This window comes from Engystomops pustulosus, chromosome 1, assembly GCF_040894005.1.
Source record: "Engystomops pustulosus chromosome 1, aEngPut4.maternal, whole genome shotgun sequence".
In the NCBI taxonomy this organism is placed as follows: domain Eukaryota; kingdom Metazoa; phylum Chordata; class Amphibia; order Anura; family Leptodactylidae; genus Engystomops; species Engystomops pustulosus.
The window spans coordinates 147,004,712-147,030,216 of NC_092411.1; the positions used below are offsets into that span (position 1 = coordinate 147,004,712).

Consider the following 25,505-nt stretch of genomic DNA (forward strand, 5'->3'; position numbering starts at 1 on the left):
GGGGACCACCAGACCAGGTGTATGTGTGTGCTCACCCAGAGTGGGTGTAATGAATGTCCAGTGAGGAAGCATGAAAGAATAAGGTGCGGAGTCCCACCAAAGGAGGGTGGGATCCCCAAGAACAAACCAACCAAAACTGGGCTACTCACTGGCCCTAAAGAACCAACTGGGGACTGGGGAACTGGGGACCAAACAACACTTCCGCTGGGGTGACCAAATGCAATCACAAACTGCTTTAAAACTAAAATTGTCTTCCTGAAGCAAAACCTTTCAAAGCACTAGACCATAGAACATAGTGGACACTTTGATGCCATCAAAGTAACCCCGATTGAGCAGATACCCCAGGGACTATCAGATTGAGTTGGGACTCTCAATAAGAGAGAGTGCTACTGGATCTATATAATGGTCTTAATGAGGCCATCGAGTCAATCTGAGACTTCCCCACTGACATCCACTCACCTGTTCACAAGCGAGATCCATTTCAGCAGGATCCTCTGCAGCATCCGACCAGCTGTTATCTCCCCATGCCAGTCTCCTCTGGACGAGCTCCACAGTCATCTTTGCCGAATCAGATTTCTTTTTGACCCTCGGCGTGATCCGTAGCCATGACAGCGCATAACATTCTTCCATAACATCTTAGCATAAACCTTGATCCCAGTACCCGATCAGGCATCAGACAGACCATCACTGTAGCCCCATACTGTCCTCTCGTAACAGTTTGTAATATTTTTCCACACAATAAAATGTAATCAGGATCATAGTGCAATCGTATAATGAGTATAAGTCCAAGGAAGATTTTTTAAATCTTTTTAACGATATTTTTTTTACACATACAATCTTTCTGCGGTTTTCATGTAAGGCACTATAATTGACCATTTTAATATGCAGTTTTATTATGTTTATTACGATTATATGTTTCATGTTACTTTCAATGTGAACTCTGACCCCCGGGAACCCACGTGACTACACCGTGATTTCCAGCCTTCCGGTATCCTTCAGTGTTTATATAGGGTGATTTTACATGTTTTTACTATGCCTGATGAAAGCTCCGGTCCGGAGCTGAAACGCATCGCAACCCTTCAATAAAGAAACAAAATCTCCACAAGGCTCCTACGCTTCTTTGAATGTCCAAGCGACGGTCCGAATCTCCTTTCCTCCTCTACGAGCTTTTGCATTTGATCAGCCAGAAATTGTAGTTGATAAGCATGCTCATGAAGAATAGTATCATGGGTGTCAAGACTTACCCTCAGGCCATTTTGTGCTTCCTCTACAATGATCATTCTAGCCTCAATTCTATGTAAATTATCTCGCAAGACATTTAGCTCCACACTGTATGACTGCTCAAATTTAGCGATTTGTTAGCATGAATCTTTGTAGGGGAAGATGAAGAAATTCTATCCTGTAACCGTGGGATACAGTGTTCAAAACCCAGGGATTTGAAATTATTGGTCGCCATTGGTTTGAAAAATTAAGTAATCTTCCGCCTACTAAATCGTCATTTTTTTCTCTGCCCTCTGGGGTTTTTGGAGTCCGTGATAAACCCCTTTTCTCTCCCTGCTTTGGGATACCTTCAGTGACCTTTACCTTTCTAGCTGTAGGAATCCTTCTGGTTTCTTTTGATACGAAAGGAAAATTCTTTGGGTTTTGCTTTATGTTAATAAAATCCCTTTTTCTGTTGGCTGCTTTCTCAAGTATTGAGTCAAGTTGGGGTCCGAATAAAAATTCTCCAGAAAATGAGATACTGCACAATTTAAAACTGGGACGGATGTCTCCGGACCACTGTGTTAGCCACAAAGCACGCCTCACAGCTAGAGATGAGCGAGCATACTCGTCCGAGCTTGTGCGTTTAAGTGAAGAACACAGTGAACACAGGATCATTTAATGATCATTAAGCATCATTTAAGTGAAGAACACAGTGAAGAACACAGTGAACACAGTGAAGAACACATTGCAGATGTTTCCATACATCTGCTAGCTTATCAGAAAACATTAGTGCAGAAAGGTGTTCTTCACAATAGTATGTGAAGAACAATATGTGTGAAGAACACATTGCAGATGTTTAACACGGGTCATTCTCCTTTTTGAAGTTCCACAAATATTCCATTGAATAAAAAAAACAAAGAAACAGGACTTACTTCCTTATTTCTCAATAAAATGACACATGAAAAATGACTTCAATGGGGTTTGTTACTCGAAACGAGCACTCGAGTATCGGAAAAAGTATGACTCGAGTAACGAGCACTCAAGCATTTTAGTGCTCGCTCATCTCTACTCGCAGCATTTGACCCTCTTGTCCTGGGAATCTAATACATTCAGCAGATGCGTCCGCCAAGAAACGGCCAAGTAGCTCGAGGAATCTATCGACCATATGGTCAGATCCAGGGACAACCAAATTGTTAACACCAGGACTGATGGAGAAAGGTTGTGTCATGGGCACCCCCTCGATCCATATCGCGGATTGCTAGAGGGTCTGCCAGCTTGTTACCGGGACTTTGCAGATGTTTTTTCTAAGAGACAAGCAGAGAATTTGCCACCGCATCGTCCCTATGATTGCCCTGTGGATCTCCTTCCGGGTGCAACTCTTTCCAGATGTCGTGTCTATCCGCTTTCTATTCCAAGGACGGCTGCCATGTCTGAATACATCAAGGAGAACCTGCAGAGGGGTTTCATACGCAAGTCCTCCTCTCCGGCTGGCGCAGGTTTCGTCTTTATCTCCAAGAGGGACGGCACCTTATGTCCCTGTATAGATTATCATGTGCTGAACAAGATCACAGTTAAAACTCACTACCCCCTGCCATTGATTACGGAACTCTTTGATCGCCTGCGCGGTTCCAGGGTGCTCTCCAAGCTGGATCTCCGTGGTGCTTACAATCTCATCCGGATCTGCATCGGATCATCGTATTTTGTCGCAGGCAGAAATTGATGTTTTAGAGAGAGGTTTAACATTTTCACCCTGTGCCAATTTTGATATTTTTACAGCGATAAAGGATCTCCACATCTTTGGAAGATCTCTACTATTTAAAAATGGTTTCACGTGGCAGATCCAAAGAAAATTTTTAACACTGAAGCATTAGAAGCAGTGAGAATACTGAAGGAATTGCAAAATGAAAATATCACACAAGAAAATATCCCACAATGTATAAAGAAAAGATCACATTTCCCCCCATTGAATTCCTGTCCAGCAGTTGACCTGTATGTAAAAGTGGTTTCCAATGAATTTTCACACGTTCAACAACAGGTGAGTTTTGACAATTTATCTAACCAATAAGCTTAAAAAAGATAAAACCATTGTGATAAAACAGGGGATAAGGGGTGTAACTTGGTAATTTGGCCACAAAAAATGTATGAAAAGGAGGCTTACCGTCAGCTCAGTGACACACTGTGCTATAAGCGCTTGACCTATAATCCATCAATCAAATTTACAAATGAATTACATAAAATCTTGACATCAGCTGTGGAAAATGGTATCATTAGTAAAGATCTGTCTACTTGCCTTGAGGTACCCAATCCAGTGACCACCACATTGTATCTTTTACCAAAGATTCATAAACATTCAACACAGCCACCAGGACGACCCATAATATCTAGGCAAGAGAGCCTAACAGAAAATATAAGTAAGTTTGTGGATCACTACTTAAAAACCATTGTGGAATGTTTACCTTCATATACCAAAGACACAACAGATTTATTGTGCAAAATAGACGGGTTACATATTGACGACAATATGCTACTGGTAACCTGCGATGTCGAATCGTTGTATACTTGCATTAAACATGAGGACGGATTACGGGCAGCATGGTATTTTTTGACTATGGAGAATTTATCTCCAATTTTTTTAATTTTTTGGTGGAACTCCAGGAATTTATTTTACTCCACAATTTTTTTGTGTTCCATGGGTCCTTCTTCCTGGAACTCCAGGGTACTGCTATGGGGACGGCATGCGCACCCTCATATGCAAACCTATTCCTGGGGCTGTGGGAGAGGGACCTGTTGACTGATGACTGGATGCCATCGATGGACCGGGTCATTTTTTGGACCTGGTACATTGATGACATCCTGATCGTCTGGAGAGGAGATTTAGAGGATTTAAAGAACTTTTTTTGTTATCTGAATCAGAATCCTTATAACATTGAATTAACTTAAGAGCACATGAAACTACCATGACCTTTCTGGATGTTAAACTAACTAAAGATTTTTTTACAGACAAAGGTATTCAGAAAGGAAACTGCAGTTATTGCGTTCCTACACACCTCATCTTTCCACCCTCCACAAACCATTCAAGCTGTACCCATTGGAAAATTCCTTTGGATACGCAGGATCTGTTCCACCAATGCAGAATTTGAGATACAAGCAGACAAACTCAAAACACGATTTTGACAACGCGGTTACAGCAATAGAGCAATAAGAAAAAGCATATTTCAGAGCCAAAGCCACACCACGTCAATTGCTTCTACATCCAGCACCAAAAACTTCAGATACAGCCAAGGTAAGGTTTATTACAAATTTTCATTCACAATGGCAAACTATGAAGGACATCTTGACGAAATATTGGCCAATTTTACAATATAACCCCACAATCAGCAAATATATCAATCCACACCCAAATCATTATGAAGCAGGATTTAAAGAACTTTTTTTGTTATCTGAATCAGAATCCTTATAACATTGAATTAACTTACGAGCACATGAAACTACCATGACCTTTCTGGATGTTAAACTAACTAAAGATTTTTTTATAGACAAAGGTATTCAGAAAGGAAACTGCAGTTATTGCGTTCCTACACGCCTCATCTTTCCACCCTCCACAAACCATTCAAGCTGTACCCATTGGAAAATTCCTTTGGATACGCAGGATCTGTTCCACCAATGCAGAATTTGAGATACAAGCAGACAAACTCAAAACACGATTTTGACAACGCGGTTACAGCAATAGAGCAATAAGAAAAAGCATATTTCAGAGCCAAAGCCACACCACGTCAATTGCTTCTACATCCAGCACCAAAAACTTCAGATACAGCCAAGGTAAGGTTTATTACAAATTTTCATTCACAGATGAAGCAGATAAACCAAAAAACATTTTTTCAGCTAAACCACCTGATATAACATGTACAAAAAATTTCAGTGATTCCACTGGAACCAAAGAATATAAGATCACACACACAATCTCATGTAATACACGGGCAGTTGTATATTATGCAACTTGCCCGTGTAACATGATATATGTGGGCCTTATGATACGCCCACTAGGGATATCAACTCCAAAAAATGAGGATTTCAACCTGTAGCCCAATATTTCAAAATACACCATAATTCAGATTCTCGAGGGCTAATGAATCGAATTATTAATAATATAAGAGGTGGTTCCATACAAAAACAATTGGCCCAACAGGAAGCTCGCTGGATATAGACATTAAACACACTCCAACCCAAAGGATTGAACGGAACACTTAGCTTTGTACTGTTCTTATAATACCATACAAATTCCATGTTTACCATGTTGTCACACTTCACTGGCCTCTTACCCTGGGTCCTCTTTTTAGTCTGCCTTTTCAATCTTGTAATGTCTTTGATTTTATTTATCTGCTTTTTACAACCTAGATTCTGAGCCACATAATGTCTTTGGCGTATCGCGTTTACCTGTTCCATATTTTGCTCATCCAATTCATACATGATATATTCTTTAAGTATCCGGAGGAACTTCTGTTGCTGCTATTTATATATTTATTTATATATATATATATATATATATATATATCTAGATATTCATTATATTTATTTAAAGGACTGTAATACAATTTTGCATGTTTAGGTCCAATATTTATTGTGCTAATGTCGTAGGTTCTATAGCAATAAGATTATTCCACTCAATTTATTATTAATTTTTTATTAATAATTCTTTCACTTCCCTCACTGTCCTCACAATTCTCACTTCCACCTTTCTCTTACTGGTTACCCACAACCTGGTTATACATCACTGTACATATTTTTCTGAATATATTATTTAATATTTAATGTATGTTTTCATTAATATTAATATCTCACTTTATATATGCTAAAAACACTGTCTTATGCTATTTTACATACATTGATTCACATTGCTATTTACTATTCTAATGTATGAATTGTATGTTATATAATATATACAAGATATTTTTAATGTCAATTTATTGTTTACAACGCTCGCCAAAGTACTAATAATGTTTACAATACACTTAAAACTAACTATATTTGTTCCCTGACAACCAAATGGTCTGATTACTCATTGTTTCCTGGCAACCAAATGCTTTGATCATTCACTGTTAACGCGCATGCTCGGAATCTGTAGACACCTTACACATTCCGAGCACATCTGGAAGTGACGCTTGACACCTCAACCAGATGTGATGTGGACTTAAGATTTATTTCCCCTGTATTTTAGATTCCACACATCGATACAGCGCATGTGCCACAATGTGGTGCACAGTTAAGGAGGTTCTAGACACAAAGATTGTGAGGGGTAAGCGGTTCTTCCTTATAGACTGGAAAAGGATTGGGCCTGAAGAGAGATCCTGGGAGCCTGAAGAGAACATTTTTGATCGGACTCTCCTCCCGAGGTTTCTTGGGACCAATAAGAAGAGGGGGAAGCCAAGGGGGGGAACTGTCATGAGCACCCACACGATCCATATCGTGGATGCAAACGTGCCCCGGCCCCGCTCCTGTGGACTTACCTCTCCAGGTTTCCGCTCCGCAGTAATTCAAGATTAAAGTGCCAGCGCACAGGTGATTGGCGCAGGTCACTTCCGGGTTTGCATTTAATCCGGAGGCTCCCATCAATCCCCGCCGGATCTTCAAGCCATTCCTCTGAAGAGAAAGCCCTCCTGTGTATCCAAGTGTTCCTGTGTGTCTCCAGCATTCCTGTGTGCTGTTCCGTTCCTGTGTTCCTGATCTGTGTGCCAGCTTCTTTATTCCTGACGTGAGTCCTAGTGTGCCTTCCTGTGTTGTTCTCCCGCTGTCACCCCGGGTACGGACTGTCTCCTGTATTGCTACCTTGGCTGCCATCGCGGGCTATTCGCACCTGTGGAACGACCTGGTGGTACCCTGCCGCAGCAAGACCATCCTGCTTAGCGGCGGGCTCTGGTGACATCAGAGGGAGCAGCGATCTCAACAAAGAAACGTCGTTGTCTTTGCTAACATTGACCGCAGAAGTTAGCAATGGGTGTTACAATCAGGGCCGGATTAAGGGTGGTGGGGGCCCCTGGGCGCAAACTGGTGGGGGCCCTTCCAACAATGATTTTGGAGGTTAGTAGCCTGCCAGCCCCCCTGTAGTATATAGCCTGCCAGCCCCCCTGTAGTGTATAGCCTGACAGCCTACCTGTAGTATATAGCCTGACAGCCTACCTGTAGTATATAGCCTGACAGCCTACCTGTAGTATATAGCCTGCCAGCCTCCTGTAGTATATAGCCTGCCAGCCCCCTGTAGTATATAGCCTGCCAGCCCCCTGTAGTATATAGCCTGCCAGCCCCCTGTAGTATAAAGCCACCAGACCCCTGTAGTATAAAGCCTCCAGCCCCCTGTAGACTATAGCCGCCAGTCCCCTGTAGAAAATGGCGATCTTGGTGATCTCCCCCAGCGAAGGCAGCTGTGTCTCACTGTCACAGCTGTCATCCTAGACCCTTATGTGCATTGCGAGCGGCCACCGGCAGCTGCGCATTGTGCACAGAGACACAGCTGAGCTAAGTCGCTGACTGTCCGAAACTGGTGGGGGCCCCTTAAAAAGTGAAAGTGGTGGGGGCCCTGGGGCTCGAGCCCCATGAGCCCCTCCTTTAATCCGGCCCTGGTTACAATATTTAGCAAACCCCATGTCTGTATGAAGAAGGCTCAGCTTGTGAGCTCTTGTGTGTGCAGGAGTATTGGTACATACTGCTCCACAACTTCACCTACAACATAACAGAGCTTATTTCTCTTCAGTAAATCACACACAGCCAATGTCTCTCTCAAATCCCTCATTCCCCCTAGTGATGGACAGTCCAGCTCTTCTTAGAGAGCTGGATCATTGGGGTCGTAGTTTAGTCTGCCGTCAGCTCAAGACCTGACTACTGTCGTTCACTTGAAAAAGCTGACTTGTTCGTTCCTACCTCCCTCAGCAATTCTATTCAGTGAGTCACACGCAGCCATGTCTCTCCACTCCCTCATACCCCCTCCTTCAGGAATTCTCTTCACCATATCACACATACAATACCTTCCTCATTCCTGAAGGAGGAATGAGGGAGCTGCACTAATAGAAAACAAGCATCTTATGACTTGAGTCTCCTCAAAAGATGTCAGCAACTTTTTTTAAATTGATTTTGGCTAGATCTGAGCCACGGATTTTGGAAATAATGCATGGGACACCATATGAAGACTTCTGTGGGAACCTATCATTAGGATTGATGATGAAAACCTGATCAATAGAAATGAGCAGACCTGTACTGTAGTCTCAGTTCGGGTTCGGTCATGTGATCTGGATGTATTGTCGTATTGGCAAACACTCAATTCGACAAATGAATGCCACTTGCAACAAGCCAAAGCCATGATTGGCAAGGGGGACACTACGTAAGGGTCACATTTCCATGGAAATGCATCTGCAATCAAGCCAAGCCCCTCCCCACAGCCTTTGAATTGCCTGCGACTGTGGCCAAAGGTTGAATCACAGACGAGAATCCACATGTTGCAGATCAGTTTTCATCTTCAGAAGGGATCTCTACAATTCCCACCCACTATATGGTAATGGAAATGTTTGTGGATAAGACTATCCCACAGCTAGTTTCCTAAGAAACAAGGAAAAACTTTTGGCGGGGCAGTTGCAGGTTTTTGGGCGCTATCCCCCGTCCCGGGCGGTTATGAGAATGTCGCATCTTGTTCTGCCTCCTGGTCCCTGCAGTAACTGACTGGAGCTGCAGAACAGGGCCCAGGAGCCCGGATCAACTTCTGGTTCCTTCACACATCTTTGCTATGCTCTACAGCAGTGATGAGGGGAGATGAAGGAGGCCACCATATGAGGGGAGATGAGGACAGGAGGTCACTATATGAGGGGACATGGAGGACCACAGTGGGCCACAATATGAGGGGAGATGGGGAGGACAGAAGGCCACTATATGAGGGGAGATGGAGGAGGATGGGTGGCCACTATATTAGGGGAGATGGAGGTGGCACAAAAGCCCACAATATAAGGGGTGATGGAGGAGGAGGGGAGGCCAATATACGAGGGGAGATGGAAGAGGACAAGAGGCCACTATATGAGGGGAGATGGGAGATGGAAAAGGACATGAGGCAACTATATGAGGGGAGATGGAGGAGGACAGGAGGCCACTATATGAGGGGTGATGGAGGAGGACAGGTGGCCACTATATGAGGGGAGATGGAGGAGGACAGGAGACCACTATATGATGGGAGATGGAGGAGGACAGGAGACCACTATATGAGGGGAGATGGAGGAGGACAGAAGGTCATTATATGAGGGGAGATGGAGGACTACAGGAGACCACTATATGAGGGGAGATGGAGGACTACAGGAGACCACTATATGAGGGGAGATGGAGGAGGACAGAAGACCACTATATGAGGGGAGATGGAGGAGGACAGGAGACCACCATATGAGGGGAGATGAAGGAGTACATTTGGCCACCATATGAGGGGTGATGGAGGAGGACAGGAGACCACTATATGAGGGGAGATGGAGGAGGTCAGAAGGCCATTATATGAGGGAAGATGGAGGAGTACAGGAGACCACTATATGAGGGGAGATGGAGGAGTAGAAGAGGTCACTATATGAGGGGAGATGGAGGAGTACAGGAGACCACTATATGAGGGGAGATGGAGGAGGACAGGAGACCACTATATGAGGGGAGATGGAGGAGGACAGGAGACCACTATATGAGGGGAGATGAAGGAGTACAGTAGGCCACCATATGAGGGGTGATGGAGGAGGACAGGAGACCACTATATGAGGGGAGATGGAGGAGGACAGAAGGCCATTATATGAGGGAAGATGGAGGAGGACAGGAGACCACTATATGAGGGGAGATGGAGGAGGACAGGAGACCACTATATGAGGGGTGATGGAGGAGGACAGGTGGCCACTATATGAGGGGAGATGGAGGAGGACAGGAGGCCACTATATGAGGGGAGATGGAGGAGGACAGAAGGCCATTATATGAGGGGAGATGGAGGAGTACAGGAGACCACTATATGAGGGGAGATGGAGGAGTAGTGGAGGTCACTATATGAGGGGAGATGGAGGACTACAGGAGACCACTATATGAGGGGAAATGGAGGAGGACAGAAGACCACTATATGAGGGGAGATGGAGGAGGACAGGAGACCACTATATGAGGGGAGATGAAGGAGTACAGTAGGCCACCATATGAGGGGAGATGGAGGAGTACAGGAGATCACTATATGAGGGGAGATGGAGGAGGACAGGAGACCACTATATGAGGGGAGATGGAGGAGGACAGGAGACCACTATATGAGGGGAGATGGAGGAGGACAGGAGACCACTATATGAGGGGAAATGGAGGAGGACAGGAGACCACTATATGAGGGGAGATAGAGGAGTAGTGGAGGTCACTATATGAGGGGAGATGGAGGACTACAGGAGACCACTATATGAGGGGAGATGGAGGAGGACAGAAGACCACTATATGAGGGGAGATGGAGGAGGACAGGAGACCACTATATGAGGGGAGATGAAGTAGTACAGTAGGCCACCATATGAGGGGAGATGGAAAAGGACATGAGGCAACTATATGAGGGGAGATGGAGGAGGACAGGAGACCACTATATGAGGGGAGATGGAGGAGGACAGGAGACCACTATATGAGGGGAGATGGAGGACTACAGGAGACCACTATATGAGGGGAGATGGAGGAGGACAGAAGACCACTATATGAGGGGAGATGGAGGAGGACAGGAGACCACTATATGAGGGGAGATGAAGGAGTACAGTAGGCCACCATATGAGGGGAGATGGAGGAGGACAGGAGACCACTATATGAGGGGAGATGGAGGAGGACAGGAGACCACTATATGAGGGGAGATGGAGGAGGACAGGAGACCACTATATGAGGGGAAATGGAGGAGGACAGGAGACCACTATATGAGGGGAGATAGAGGAGTAGTGGAGGTCACTATATGAGGGGAGATGGAGGACTACAGGAGACCACTATATGAGGGGAGATGGAGGAGGACAGAAGACCACTAAATGAGGGGAGATGGAGGAGGACAGGAGACCACTATATGAGGGGAGATGAAGGAGTACAGTAGGCCACCATATGAGGGGAGATGGAAAAGGACATGAGGCAACTATATGAGGGGAGATGGAGGAGGACAGGAGACTACTATATGAGGGGAGATGGAGGAGGACAGGAGACCACTATATGAGGGGAGATGGAGGACGACAGAAGGCCATTATATGAGGGAAGATGGAGGAGTACAGGAGACCACTATATGAGGGGAGATGGAGGAGTAGAGGTCACTATATGAGGGGAGATGGAGGACTACAGGAGACCACTATATGAGGGGAGATGGGGGAGGACAGGAGACCACTATATGAGGGGAGATGGAGGAGGACAGGAGACCACTATATGAGGGGAGATGGAGGAGGACAGAAGGCCATTATATGAGGGGAGATGGAGGAGGACAGGAGACCACTATACGAGGGGAGATGGAGGAGGACAGGAGACCACTATATGAGGGGAGATGGAGGACTACAGGAGACCACTATATGAGGGGAGATGGAGGAGGACAGGAGACCACTATATGAGGGGAGATGGAGGAGGACAGGAGACCACTATATGAGGGGAAATGGAGGAGGACAGGAGGGGAGATGGGAGATAAACGCGCTGCACCACTCATCTGGAGGATGTACTAGGGTTCTCACATGGTACATCGGACCCCCGTTCGTGTGGTCAGTGGATAGGGCTTAACTTGTTTCGTAGGACAATCGCTTATACTATGTTTTCCTATATTATACTATGTTTTCGGGTGGCGCAACGGGCGTGGTTTCTGAAAAAAAAGAGGGGCTTTATGTGTATAGATAGATTGTGATAGAAAAAAAGAACAACTCTCTACACCCAGTTCTAAACACAGCATAGTAACCAAACGAGAAAATCAGGGCAATGCTTCCCCTGCATCCTCCGCCCTCTATGAGCCGGACGGTCTTATAGTCACATTCATCATGTTTCACAAACTACCGTAAGCGCACTGCACCTACTGCACGCCAGCTTCCCTGTTCCTACAACTCCCAACATGCACCGCGCACGACCCCGCCGTACCCGGATACATTGATGGAATATAAATAACAATGTTACCGCCCCTAAGGCGCAAGTTTTCACAGCCGATTGGTGTGTTATCTGTCAATCAAAGCGCGCTGGTGTTCTGATTGGTTTATCAGCGACGACTGGTTTTAACTTCCTTAAAGGGACTGTGCAGTGCCCTTCCTGCAGCTGTTCTGTCACCACATGGCTGGAGAAATGTAAATTACCCCTGGAAGAACATTTGGAGCAGAACTTCAACATGGTGAGCTAGCATGGTTTACTTCCCCAGCTTCTTGGGGGGATGTTAGAAGTTGTTTAGTGTCGTTTCTAGCTCTACAGCTTAATGCTGTGAATGGGACACATCATTGTCTAAGGGAAGTTCTGTAACTTTCTAGCAGTAGATAGTGATACCTTGCCCATTCAGTGCAGTAATGCCTGTAGCAACCAATCATATCGCTGAAAATTAGAGATGGGATCTGGTTGTTATAGGCAACTGCTCAGTTTATATTTCTTGGTACTTACTTCTCTCAGAAGCTTCAGCACTTTTGCTCCACTAATTTATATCATAAAATAATTGGTGCAATACAAATTTAAAAAGCAATGGATCTCCTGGGTTTCTATTAGATATGAAAGGGCCCCTCTTATGAAAGATTTCCTTCTACTAAGATTGTTCTGTTTTTGTAAGGGCATTTGTATATATTGCAGAATGGCTGCTGGATTTACCCCAGTGGTAATCCCTTCGGAATCCAAAACTAGTCTCAAAAGCTGCCGCAAATTTTGCCGGTCGTCAGACCTCATACTTTGCATTGCTTCAGGATCTGCCCCATTATGTGACATGTCACTGTCTGATGTCGATCAAACTTGTACAGTGGAAAGACGTTTACACTGTTGCTTTTTTTTTTTTTTTTTTTTTTTATAAAATATTTTATTTGGTTTTCCAGTTTTGCACAAAAAAAGAACACAAACACTGCTGCTTTTTTCCACTATGTGTGTACAGGATTGCATTATGCTGTGGATTTGCCACACTTTTAGGTCTACAGTTATCATAACGGAGCTACGATCCCAACAGAGATAGGACTGCCAAGAATGTATGGAGACTGCAGTGGACATTCACATCCTACATTATTCTGTCGAATTTATTTTTATTTTGTGTATAAATGGATTGCAGATGGTCCAAGGATGGTTGTAGGCAATGTTCATTTAGACATGGATTGCAGATAGCCTGATGACGCTTCTAGACTATGTGCATGTATGGATGGATTGCAGAAGATCCAAGTACGGTTCTAGACTATGTGAATGTATGGGTGGATTGCGGAAAATCCAAGCACGGTTCTAGACTATGTGCATGTATGGATGGATTGCACAAGATTCAAGCATGGTTCTAGACTATGTGCATGTATGGATGGATTGCAGAAGATCCAAGTACGGTTCTAGACTATGTGAATGTATGGGTGGATTGCAGAAGATCCAAGCACGGTTCTAGACTATGTGCATGTATGGATGGATTGCACAAGATTCAAGCACGTTTATAGACTATGTGCATGTATGTATGGATTGCAGATGGTCCAAGGATGGTTCTAAACTATATGTATGTATGTATGGATTGCAGAGAATCCATGCACGGTTCTAGACTATGTGGATTGCAGAGAATCCAAGCACGGTTCTAGACTATGTGCATGTATGTATGGATTGCACAAGATTCAAGCACGGTTATAGACTATGTGCATGTATGTATGGATTGCAGATGGTCCAAGGATGGTTCTAAACTATATGCATGTATGTATGTATAGATTGCAGAGAATCCAAGCACGGTTCTAGACTATGTATGGATGGATTGAAGATGGTCCAAGGACAGTTCAAATGTATGTGCATGTATGGATGGGTTGCTGAAGGTCCAAGAATGGTTCTAGACTATGTGTATGGATGGATTGCAGAAGGTCAAAGGACATTTCTAGACTATGTGCTTGTATGAATGGATTTCAGATGTCAGCTGCACATTCACAAATTATTATTTTTTCCTGAAATTACATGTAAAGTGAAGGATGAGGACAGCTGGGTAAAGAAATCTGCCTTTCTTGTACCAAGGGGAAACAGGTGGGAATGGAAGTGAATGGATTTTTGTTTCAGAAGATAAAAACACTGTGTCAGCCAGAGGTCGCGATAACGCCTCTACACGCGTCATAGACGCGTTTAGAGGCTGATTTACTCCCCCAAAAAATCACCAAGCGTATTAATACGCTTGGTGATTTTCCTGTGAGCTGCCGCTTCCAAGCGGTGACGCTGCCGGCTGCGATCCTGCAAGATATTCTCTGCAGGATCGCAGCGCTGAGTGGCTGGAGGCAGGACAGGGAGGGACTTCCAGCTCACCGTCCGTGCCTCTCCCGCGGGGAGCCGAGCGAGTGGTGGGGGCGGAGCCGAGCGAGTGGTGGGGGCGGAGCCGAGCGAGTGGTGGGGGCGGAGCCGAGCGAGTGGTGGGGGCGGAGCCGAGCGAGTGGTGGGGGCGGAGCCGAGCGAGTGGTGGGGGCGGAGCCGAGCGAGTGGTGAGAGATGGAGGAGCCAAGCGAGGGGTAGAGGAGGGTTTTCTGTTGCCGGGGCTGTGCTCCTGATCTGTGTGCGATCGTGCACACAGCCAGTAACAGGATCGTGCTGTCTATGTGACAGCCCGATCGTGTAATGTGACAGGGGACTGATAATAATCGGTCCCCTGTCACAGCAGCCCCTGTATACAGTGAGAGGCTGCAGGGAAGGTGCTATGCATCCTCTCTGCATGTCTCTGTATACAGATCACTGATGACAGTGATCCAATGGGCTCTTACCATTAGATCACTGTTATCTGTCATCTATATAAAAGAAAAGCAGGGAACACATATATTATGTGTTCCTCCCTAAATGTGCCCCTGTATAAAAAAAAAAAAAAAAAAAAAAGGGTTATGTTCCCAAACCGCAGAAACCTAATTAAATAAAATTTCAGCAGCATCAGCCCCGGACTGGTCTGGGGGCCGCCGTCAGCCATAGTCCGCTGGGTAGACATACACAAACGTGTGCCCGCCAGGCAGGCGTACGTTCTGCACCATGGAGAGGAGGAGGAGGTGACCCCGACCCTCTCCATTGAAATGCATTGGGTACTGGCCGTAACACGGGGAAAGACATGTCATTTTCCCGTGTACTGAGCGGTATCACTCTGTGTGGCCATCTATTGGGGACATATGTACAGCCACAAGCTTGTGGTTTTACATACGCCCCCATACGGTAGTGTGAATGTAGCCTGAGGGCGCTGTACCACGTTGCGTTTGCAAACACAGACAAAACCGCGCCCACCGGGGCGGTCAGCGGTCCGATAGCATCGGCGTTTCTATGGAAACGCCTGCGATCGGGAACGAGCCGCCGGTGTATTGCATTAATTTAACGCAAAACACAGGCGGCTCGTACCCGATCGCAGACGTTTCCACAGAAACGTCGATGCGATCGGACCGCGGACCGCCCCGGTGGGCACGGTTTTGTCTGCGTTTGCAAACGCAACGTGGGACAGCGCCCTAAGGGTGAGGTTATTACATACGTTTTCAAACGCATCACAACAGCTGAGAAGAGATTTGCCTAATTATATTGCTGTCCACATTGCGTTGATGCATGTGTTTTGTTAACACAATATTGACAGCAATGTAATTATGCAAATCTCTTCTCAGCTGTTCTTGTTTGAAAACGCCATGTGTGAACACACCATAAAAATGTTGTGCACCACTCGTTTAATACATACCTGCTATTTGAAGGAGCATTCACACGATGCGTTGCGTTTTTTGACGCATTCCAAAGGCTTCAACCTTGATCACATGTTAAAGTAACATTGCGTTTCCATTGCATTTGTGTTACTCCACGCAGTGTTACTTCAACATGTGAAGCCTTTGGATGCGTCAAAAACGCATAAAAAACGTGTGCATGCTCCCTAAAGGGGTTTTCCCACAAATTCAAATTAGACCCTATCCCGTGGATAGGGTCTAACTTGAATTTGTGGGAAAACCCTTTTAAGCACAGAAAACAGGAGCTGTAACTTTTTCCTTGTATTAATAGATGTCTCTTAACACTATATATACGCCTGGGAGTTATACATTTATTAGTGAAAATTTCGTACTCCTCCTGGGTTAAAAATACTCCTCAAAAATTGTGAGAGGAGTATTATTACCCTTCTGGAAAAATGTTAGTGCGACCTCTGGTGTCAGCATTAGTGTGTGTTTCCAACCCAGAGAGAATGAGAAGAGATATCTGGCACTTTAAAGGACTATTTACTTGACCCCAGTCATAATTCAAAAGGTCATCATCAAATCTTTATAGATACAGGCTACATGTTTTGGCCCACAACCAAGAAGCTTGTGGCCCAGTTATTCAGTATGGGACCCCTTTTACACTGCCCTACTGGGAGCGTGGTGGCCAGAAATATGTCCCCATAGATGGCTATGGCGATCGTTGGCGGTATGGAGACCACACAGATGTGGCACGGTACCATACTGTGTAGAGGAAAAAGATAAAGCATGCTCTATCTTTTTCCTTGTTTACTGCTTGGTGCCTTGTATCTTTATGGAGAGGACCACCCCTCCTCCTCTCCAGCATGCTGCCGTGTAGCCCGGGGCAAGCACACGACATTAGCCTACGCTGTTCAACTCTAGTTACATGACTTTCTGCAATGACCGGGACGATGTGTTTTGCCCACCCCATGGCAGTGTACCCTCCAACACCCAATGCTGTCGGCAGGATGGAGCTGTCAGTGTGTCAGCCCGATCCTGCACTGTGACAGGGCACTTATATAATGAGGCCCCTGACACAGCAGCCCCCCAAATACAAAGTTCAAAGTGAAAGCTGTGCCTGCAGGGGTATTCCTGGAGAAGAGTGGTTTAATAGACATGCAGAGAAGATGACATGTCTTCTGCACGTCTGTATACAGATCACTGATAACAGTGATCCAACTCCCAAATAAAAATAAATTAAATAAAAAGTATCGGCCATAGGACCACATGTCTTATGGCTGCGCCAGTTTTCTGTCTGACTTTCCATTAGAAAGAATGTGCAATCTGTTTGGACATGTATTTATGAAGTTTGTACACCAGTGTTGTGTCATGGCTGTACTGTGTCCCGCAAGACATTTTGCATTTGAATGGGCATGTTAGTGCTTAGTCAGAGTTTGTGACACATTTAATACAGTGACTAAACAGAATTGTCACATGCTTTATATTAAAGGTGCAAAAATAGAAATACAGTTAAACAAAAAAAAAGGTGCAAAAATAGTGCACACTTCCAGAGCAGAGCAGGGTGTGCCAGGGTGCTTTTTAGTGCAGTTTGCCTCAATTTTGATATATCTGGGCCAGAGTAGTCTGATCTGCGACGTCTGCTGTATCAGCCATAGTCTGGGCAGGACAGGAGGGTCTGTAAAATCAGCCATAGTCTGCTCTGTAGTTGAAATTTCAGATGAGACAAAAAAAGGGTTTTTTGCACTCTTTATTTAACATTACTATAATTGTCTTGATTGGCTATTTAGGCACATAAAACATTGTCTGTAATAATATTCTTGCATAATAATAGCTGTCTATTAACACTATATAGGCCTTAGGAGTTTATTTGTATTACTGAATTTCATACTCCCCCTTGGATAAAAGTACTCCTCAAAAATGGTAAGAGGAGTACTATTTCCCTTCTGGAAAAATGTTAGTGTGACCTCTGGGTGTGCCCAGTAGTGCATTATGATATTATGATCATAAATATAATAGGTGCTTTGGGCGGCAGCTCAGGATTCAGGCTTTCTAGGGGGCCCACGGCCACCCAAACCGCACACTAAATTTCAGACTGAGAAGGGGCATCACCCATGGAATCCCATTATATCTGTTCAAACTCTTACTACACATGTACACAAGAGCCATTTGAGGGCCTTTAACCCCATAGCGCAATAAGACGTACCTGTACGTTTTATTGCGCATGGGGTAGTATGAAGAGGGTTCACGGACTGAGCCCTCTTCATACACGCCGGGTGCTTGCTTCACAATGAAGCAAGCACCCGTCGCTAACACCCGCGATCGGTGCTTGTACCGATCGCGGGTGTTAACCCTTTCATTGCCGCCGGCAAAGCTGCCGGCGGCATTAACGAGCCGGCGGCGCGTGGGCGCCGCCATCTTGGCTCCGATCGCCGCTCGCCGTGACGTCATCAGGGAGCGGCGATCCGTTGCCATGACAGCCTCGGATCACACAGTGATCCGAGGCTATCATGTTTTAGGCCATCTATTACAATGTGCGATCTGCACATTGTAATAGATGGTGTGCAAAATCCCTATACAGGCGGTCCCCTACTTAAGGACACCCGACTTACAGACAACCCATAGTTACAGACGGACCCCTCTGCCCACTGTGACCTCTGGTGAAGCTCTCTGGATGCTTTACTATAGTCCCAGACTGCAATGATCAGCTGTAAGATGCCTGTAATGAAGCTTTATTGATAATTCTTGGTCCAATTACACCAAAAATTTTGAAACTCCAATTGTCACTGGGGCAAAAGAAAAAAAATTGTCTAGAACTTCCATTATAAAATATACAGTTTCGACTTACATACAAATTCAACTTAAGAACAAACCTCCAGACCCTATCTTGTATGTAACCCGGGGACTGCCTGTATACCGTATTTTTCGGCCTATAAGGCGCACCGGACTATAAGGCGCACCTCTAATAAATGCCTGCTAAGACATCTAGGTTCATATATAAGGCGCACTGGAGTATAAGGCGCAGGATCAAATGCAGTACCTAAAAATGACCAGCAGGTGGCAGACCTGTGCACAGTTCTAGCCAGCTACACTTCCCGGGAAACTTGTCTTCAGCGTGTGACAGAGCTCCGATCTCAGAGGTATGGGCTGCTGGGGGTTAATGCAGGGTGATGCAGCAGGGGTTAAGCGGTCTCCCTCTGCCCCTTCTCCTTCCCTCCTCAGCCAGGGTGTTATTCCTGTGGGGTTCCCTGTGGTTCCTTCTCTTTCCCCTGTTACAGGGCTGGCAGGTATGGGGGATTGGTCGGCACTATGGCAGCTCCGGTCTCTCCGTGCTAGGGGAGGGCAGGATGGGCACAATGTTAGTTGTGGTGCCAGGGCACTTCAGGAGCCAGGGACCCTGTGTACAGTGTGGGAAGGTGCAGGATGGAGCTATTAAACACTGGTAAATGTACAGTACATCTTGTCTGTAGTACATTTCTGTATAAGTTCATGTATAAGGCGCACTGGCCTATAAGGCGCACCTATGATTTCTGAGAAAATGAATGGATTTTTGGTGCGCCTTATAGGCCGAAAAATACGGTACTGCCATACTGTAGTATGGCAGTATATGGTAGGATCAATCAGACAACCTAGGGTTAAAGTACCCTAGGGAGTCTGAAAAATAGTAAAAAATTTTAATAAAAAAAAATAAAAAATAAAAAATTATATTAAAAAAACCTAAAAATTCAAATCACCCCCCTTTCCCTAGAACTGATATAAATATAAATAAACAGTAAAAATCATAAACACTTTAGGTATCAGCGTGTCCGAAAATGCCCGATCTATCAAAATATAAGAATGTTTTTTTACTGCGTTTAACCCCGTAACGGAAAACAGTGCCCAAAGTCGCAAATGGCATTTTTTTGCCATTTTGAAAAATATAAAAAGTGATCAAAAGGTCATACAATTCTAAAAATAAAAGCATTGAAAACGTCATCAAAAGTCGCAAAAAATGACACCACCCACAGCTCCATACACCAAAGTATGAAAAAGTTATTAGCGCAAGAAGACGGCAAAATGAAGAATTTTTTTTTTGTACAGGAGGTTTTAATTTTTGTAAATGTATGAAAACATTATACAGCCTATACAAATTTGGTATCCATGTGATCGTATTGACCCAATGAATAAATTAGACATGTCATTTGGAGCGCACAGTGAAAGGCGTAAAATCCCCGCCCACAAGAAAACGGCGCAAATGCGTTTTTTCACCATTTTCACTGCATTCAGAATTTTTTTCCAGCTTCCCAGTATATGGCATAGACAATTAAATGCCATCACTATGAAGTGCAATTTGTTACACAGAAAACAAGCCATCACACAGCTCTCTACATGGAAAAATAAAAAAGTTATAGATTTTTGAAGGTGGGGTGTGAAAAATAAAGACGCAAAAACGAAAAAGGGCCTGGTCCTTAAGGGGTTAAAGGAAACCTAAAACTACGGATCCTATTAAGGTGGATCTGGTTGTAGGTGCATCTGATGTATGTAAGGATAACCCTTTTTAGGGCTAATCCTTTAATCCCCTCTATCTTTTCTAATCTTTAATCAGGGTAATATGCAAATATTCTAGAGGCTACTGGGGCGCGGAGTAGCTAGAGCTGAGGCTTCATGGCGCGACTACTCCATGCACCTGTAGCCTCTTTAATCTTCCTACCCAGACATCTTCAGTGCGCAGAACAGAGGCTAGTGGCTGTGCGATCTCGGTTCCAAAGCCGGAGCTACTGTGCATGCGTGTAGCCTCTGCTCTGGCTACTGCAGAAACGACACATCATCCTTTTCCCAGAAGCTTAAAGGAAACCTACCATTTGCTTTTATGCAATATAAACCAGACATACCTTGAGAATGCTGTAGCTACACTGTTGCAGAAACATATCTTGTTTAATCCCTCAATGGGATAAAATTTATGATAATGACGCTCTGTGGCTCCTGTGCCTGGCTTGGTGCTTCTCCTCTTACCCCAATTATGCACTGCTCCAGAGAATTACGGTATATACTTCAGTATAAGCCGAGACCCCTAATTTTACCACCAAAAACTGTAGTATAGAGCCAGCCAGCCCCCTGCCAAGCGCATAAAAACAATAAACGTAATACTCACCCCGGATGCTCGGCGCGGCTCCTGGTCCTCGGCGTGGTCCCAGCGGCTCCTCTTCTTTCCTCTCTAGCTGGCAGAGTCACATCCATGCAAGCTGCCGGCGGACGCACACTATGATGCAGCGGTGTCGCCGCTGATGACGTCATTAGCTACGACACAGCCGCACCATAGTGTGCGCCCACCGGCAGATCGCATGGACGCAACTCTGCCGGCAAGAGAGGAAAGAAGAGAGAAGAGGATCGGGAGCTGCGCCAAGGATCCGGGCACCAGAGGGCGAGTATTAAGTTTTTTTTATTTTTTAATTGACCCGTGTATAAGCAGAGGTGAGGTTTTTCAGCACATTTTTGTGCTTAAAAACTCTGCTTATACACGAGTAAATACGGTATGTAATCACTGTGTTGCCCCTGACAGGTAGAAGTAATAATCGCTGCACCATCCCCCAACTGCTGTTTGAGTCATCCAGCTCAGGTTGATTAGTCCTGTCTGTACAGTTCAGACAGTTCCTATGTATGTGGAAGTAATGTGTTTATGTACTGCACCCAGCATTCCCAAGGTCCTGAATTTTAGAATTGTTTGTTGAGCAAAACCACTCAGCTCAGGGATTAAACAAGATATGTTTCTGCATCAGTGTAGCTACAGCATTCTCAAGGCATGTTTGGTTCACAACACTTAAAAACAAATGGTAGATTTCCTTTTAATTTTAGTACCACAAAGAACACATAGGTTTAAGCTTCTTAAAGGAAACCTACCATTTCAAATGGTCGGTGTAAGCTGGTGCCGCGGTATTGCGGTTCTAACACTTTTTAAACCTTATAGCAGAAACTGCTTCGGCGCTGCGTGTGCACGAACGGTCGCACGCAGCGCCGAAGAAGCTTCTGCTATAAAGTTTAAAAAGTGTTAAAACCGCGATAACGCGGTTTATAACACTAACGAAGCTAAGCACCGGCACCAGCTCACCCTGAGCTGGTGCTCGGTGTTTACAGCTTACACCGACCATTTGAAATGGTAGGTTTCCTTTAAGCATTCCTGAATACCGTGAAGTTTTATTCACCCAATGGCAAGAAGCAACGTTTTAAGCATGCTTGAAAATAGCTCCATTTGGGAGCTGAAACATTGCATCTTGCCCTTAGGTGAATAAATTTATACACTTTTAAGGAGTTCTGCTTCCTTTTGTGTTCTTTGGGGATTTATACACATTGCCTTGAGCCGGGTTTGGTGAAGTCTGCACCCTTTTGCCCGCTGTGCTGCTCTAATTTTTTTTTTCCTAATTCTAGTGCCATATGTAGGAATTGAATTCCAGACCTGTAGGGCTACAATCTTCATACAGCCCAGTCTTTATCTTCCCCTGATTTTTTTTTTTTAGGAAAAGTATGATCAGGTTGGATGAGGTCCTTAAGAATGTATTTACTTGTATACAATGTTTGTATAGTATGTACGTGTAATGTATAGAGCTCACTTATCTATATTGGTATGCTTCAGCTTCTATTACTAATATACAATTGTTCTTCTTCTCTATAGGCTGTAATGGGGGTGCAGATGGTGGTTACCTTATTGGTGGCCAGTATCATGCAGAGAGTGTCCCCTCACTGTTCACTTGCACGATGGCTTTTATGCAATGGCAGGTAAGTTTACTTATTGTAACTAATATTGTTGCTTTCTGGTATTGCCTATGCATTGTATTCCCTGGAGCTCTGTTACTCCCAGGTATTATCTATCTGCACTGCATCTTGTACATTAATGTCTCCGAACAAAAAGCAGGATGTAACATTTTATTTTCTCACAAACCCTAAAACTATATTCCTTTTGTGGGTCGTCTTTCAGAAAAAATGACAGGAATGTGAAAAAGAAAGTAGTAGTCTGAAGTAATAGATCCATTTTACGTGTCCTGGACGTCTGTGTTTATAAGAATGTGAATACAACCGGTTCCCTAGTTTATACTTGGTTACATAGAATATATAAGGGGTATTTATATTTTTATCCTGGTAGACAGTGGTGAAATAGAGGGTTAATGGCTGTATTACAGGGTTAACATTTTTATTCTAAGGTAGCAAAAGAGGTTTACTTACATCTGTAGACTCTATCCCTGTTTTGAAAGGTAGAACTGTGATTTTTACATGGGGTTGGACTGTAACTTATGATGCATTTGGTGTCAAATATGACGCCAAATGTCATATGGTCTGTGATATCCGCACGGTCCACCATTCATGCACTGGCCACAGTCAAGTCCTTCTTGTCTTTATCCAAGATATATATGCCACAGGAAATGTAACTGGATATTTAATACAGTTACCTACCTCCAATTTCCAAATTGGCCCTACAAAGGTTGGTATAATATGTGTCCTGGTGTTTCCATGTAAGGTAGATTGCTTGTTTGTCGATCAGAGTAATTTTAGGCAATATGCAATGCTAATATTGTCATACAATGCCATATAGTATCCAAAATTGTCATATTTAACCTCATATCTTCTCTTTTTACCAGCTTGTTCCGCTATAAACATCCTACAGAGGATGAATTAAGAACACTCTCTGGTAAACCAAAACCGAAAGCCAAGAAAGAGCGGTAAGACTGGGAGTTGGTACTGGGAAATAATTGGAGGATAAATGTTTTACATGATTTTGGATCTTTAAATACCATAATGTGAATATTTATAAAGCATGGGTGGCACTGCGCACTAAGCCATTATAGCTTATTGCGGGTTTGGGTTCTTATCTTATACACACATGTTGGGCCCTCTACACCAGAACTTGTTGTTTTCTACAGTGTTGGTTTTGTTTCTGGCATTCGTTTTACTCCCAAATGTCTCGGTAGAAACAATGTTTTTCCAGATATCTCTCTTGTAAGCATCACAGTTAGATGAAACTATTATAGGTGGTCCACAACGGCACCTAGATAAATCAGTGGTGGATCATATCCATGAAGATGGTGGTTGGTCTGTGGAGTAGAGGGTCTAGTGCTTATGATTAGGCTGTAAAGCTTGTAGCTCTTTTATCACAGAAATAAATATTATCTATCTTCAAAAATAGCATGAAGTCTGAAAGTTCAGATGAGAAAATCAAATGTACATATTGGTGCTCACCTTTGATTTTCTTTTAGGAGAATGAATGGAATCACAGAAGAAAAACCCCTTACAGTCCCAAGAGACATTGATCTACATTTAGAGGCTACACCAATCACCGCTGTTGACGCTCTTGGTAACCGGTTAATTTTTTAACCAATTTCATTAATCTGTTGATTTATTAAACACATGAATAAAACTTCTTCTACCCAATAAACATCCTTTCAAAACAAAAAAAACACATAAATGAAAAATCAAAACACTAATAAATATACTTCTATAATAATAAATGGAGACTGATGGTGCACTATGTGCTCCACATTTGCTACACTTCACATTGGAAACTCATACGTTTATAATCAATCAAGGTTTTTTTTGCGTGTAATCAGAAAAAAACTTTAGAAAAGAGAGGGAAAGTGGATGTGCAAACAAGATAAATTTTATTATTTCATCAATATACAAAGATAAAAACATTTAAAAACCCAAGAAATGGGAAAAAGAACACAATGGTCTCTCCTCAGAAATATTTCATATATGTACAACCAACAATGGATAACAAAGCTGCTAAATATAAAGGTGTAAAAATATGCACAAAATCACATGTAATAATAAGGTGCAAAGTGCCTAGACTGAATACATACAACGGTTCTTGGACTGTGTGCTGTGTGGTGTACAAGACAAGTAGAGACAGTGTCTCAATGCAAGGTGTTTACATATTATGAGATCAAAAAACGAAACAAAACATGGATAAAGTGCTGCGTGCAAAAAATAGCAGCTAGTGGTGTAGATACACAATTCAAGTAGATACAATAAAGCAGTACATCACATTATATTACCTAATGTAGAGCATGAAGAGGAGAGACCACAAACGCCCCACGCGTATCGCCCGTCTGGCGGGCTTCCTCAGGGGATAAGGAAAGGGAAATCAACCCAGCTATTTAAATCATCCAGTCCCGCCCCCCAGCGGTGTATGGATGTCCTACCATACCGCCCCTTTTAGTGTTAGAACACATCAAAGTATGATTCATAATTCATGGTGAGTCTAAAAAGGTACTGTATCAGAGGGTTTCCCCTGCCGATTTGTAAGTTTGTTAGGTTAATCTGATGTGTGAGCCAGGTTCCAAGCCATAGCAGTGCGGCATAAACTACTTCCGGGTCAAGGAGGTCAGAGATCCTGAGTCAAGTATGCATGTGTTGCCAAGCAACGGGGACAGACCCCGTGCTAAGTTTGAAGATCCGATCCGTACAACAGAAAAAAAGGAAGATATGACTCAGATGGAGTTGTAACGATCGAACAGAGTGTGTATATAA

General features: G+C 44.0%; 1 protein-coding gene across 1 annotated transcript in view; it reads left to right on the top strand.

The window, feature by feature from the left end:
• The first annotated feature begins 12,393 nt into the window (after window positions 1–12,393).
• Window positions 12,394–25,505, top strand: part of TMEM161A (transmembrane protein 161A) — a 40,867-nt gene continuing 27,755 nt past the window's right edge. Inside the window, exons 1-4 of the mRNA XM_072156056.1 lie at window positions 12,394–12,538; window positions 22,657–22,760; window positions 23,618–23,698; window positions 24,233–24,330. Of these exons, the coding sequence (XP_072012157.1) occupies window positions 12,536–12,538; window positions 22,657–22,760; window positions 23,618–23,698; window positions 24,233–24,330 (286 nt within the window). The 5' untranslated portion in view covers window positions 12,394–12,535. The remainder of the gene's footprint in view (window positions 12,539–22,656; window positions 22,761–23,617; window positions 23,699–24,232; window positions 24,331–25,505) is intronic.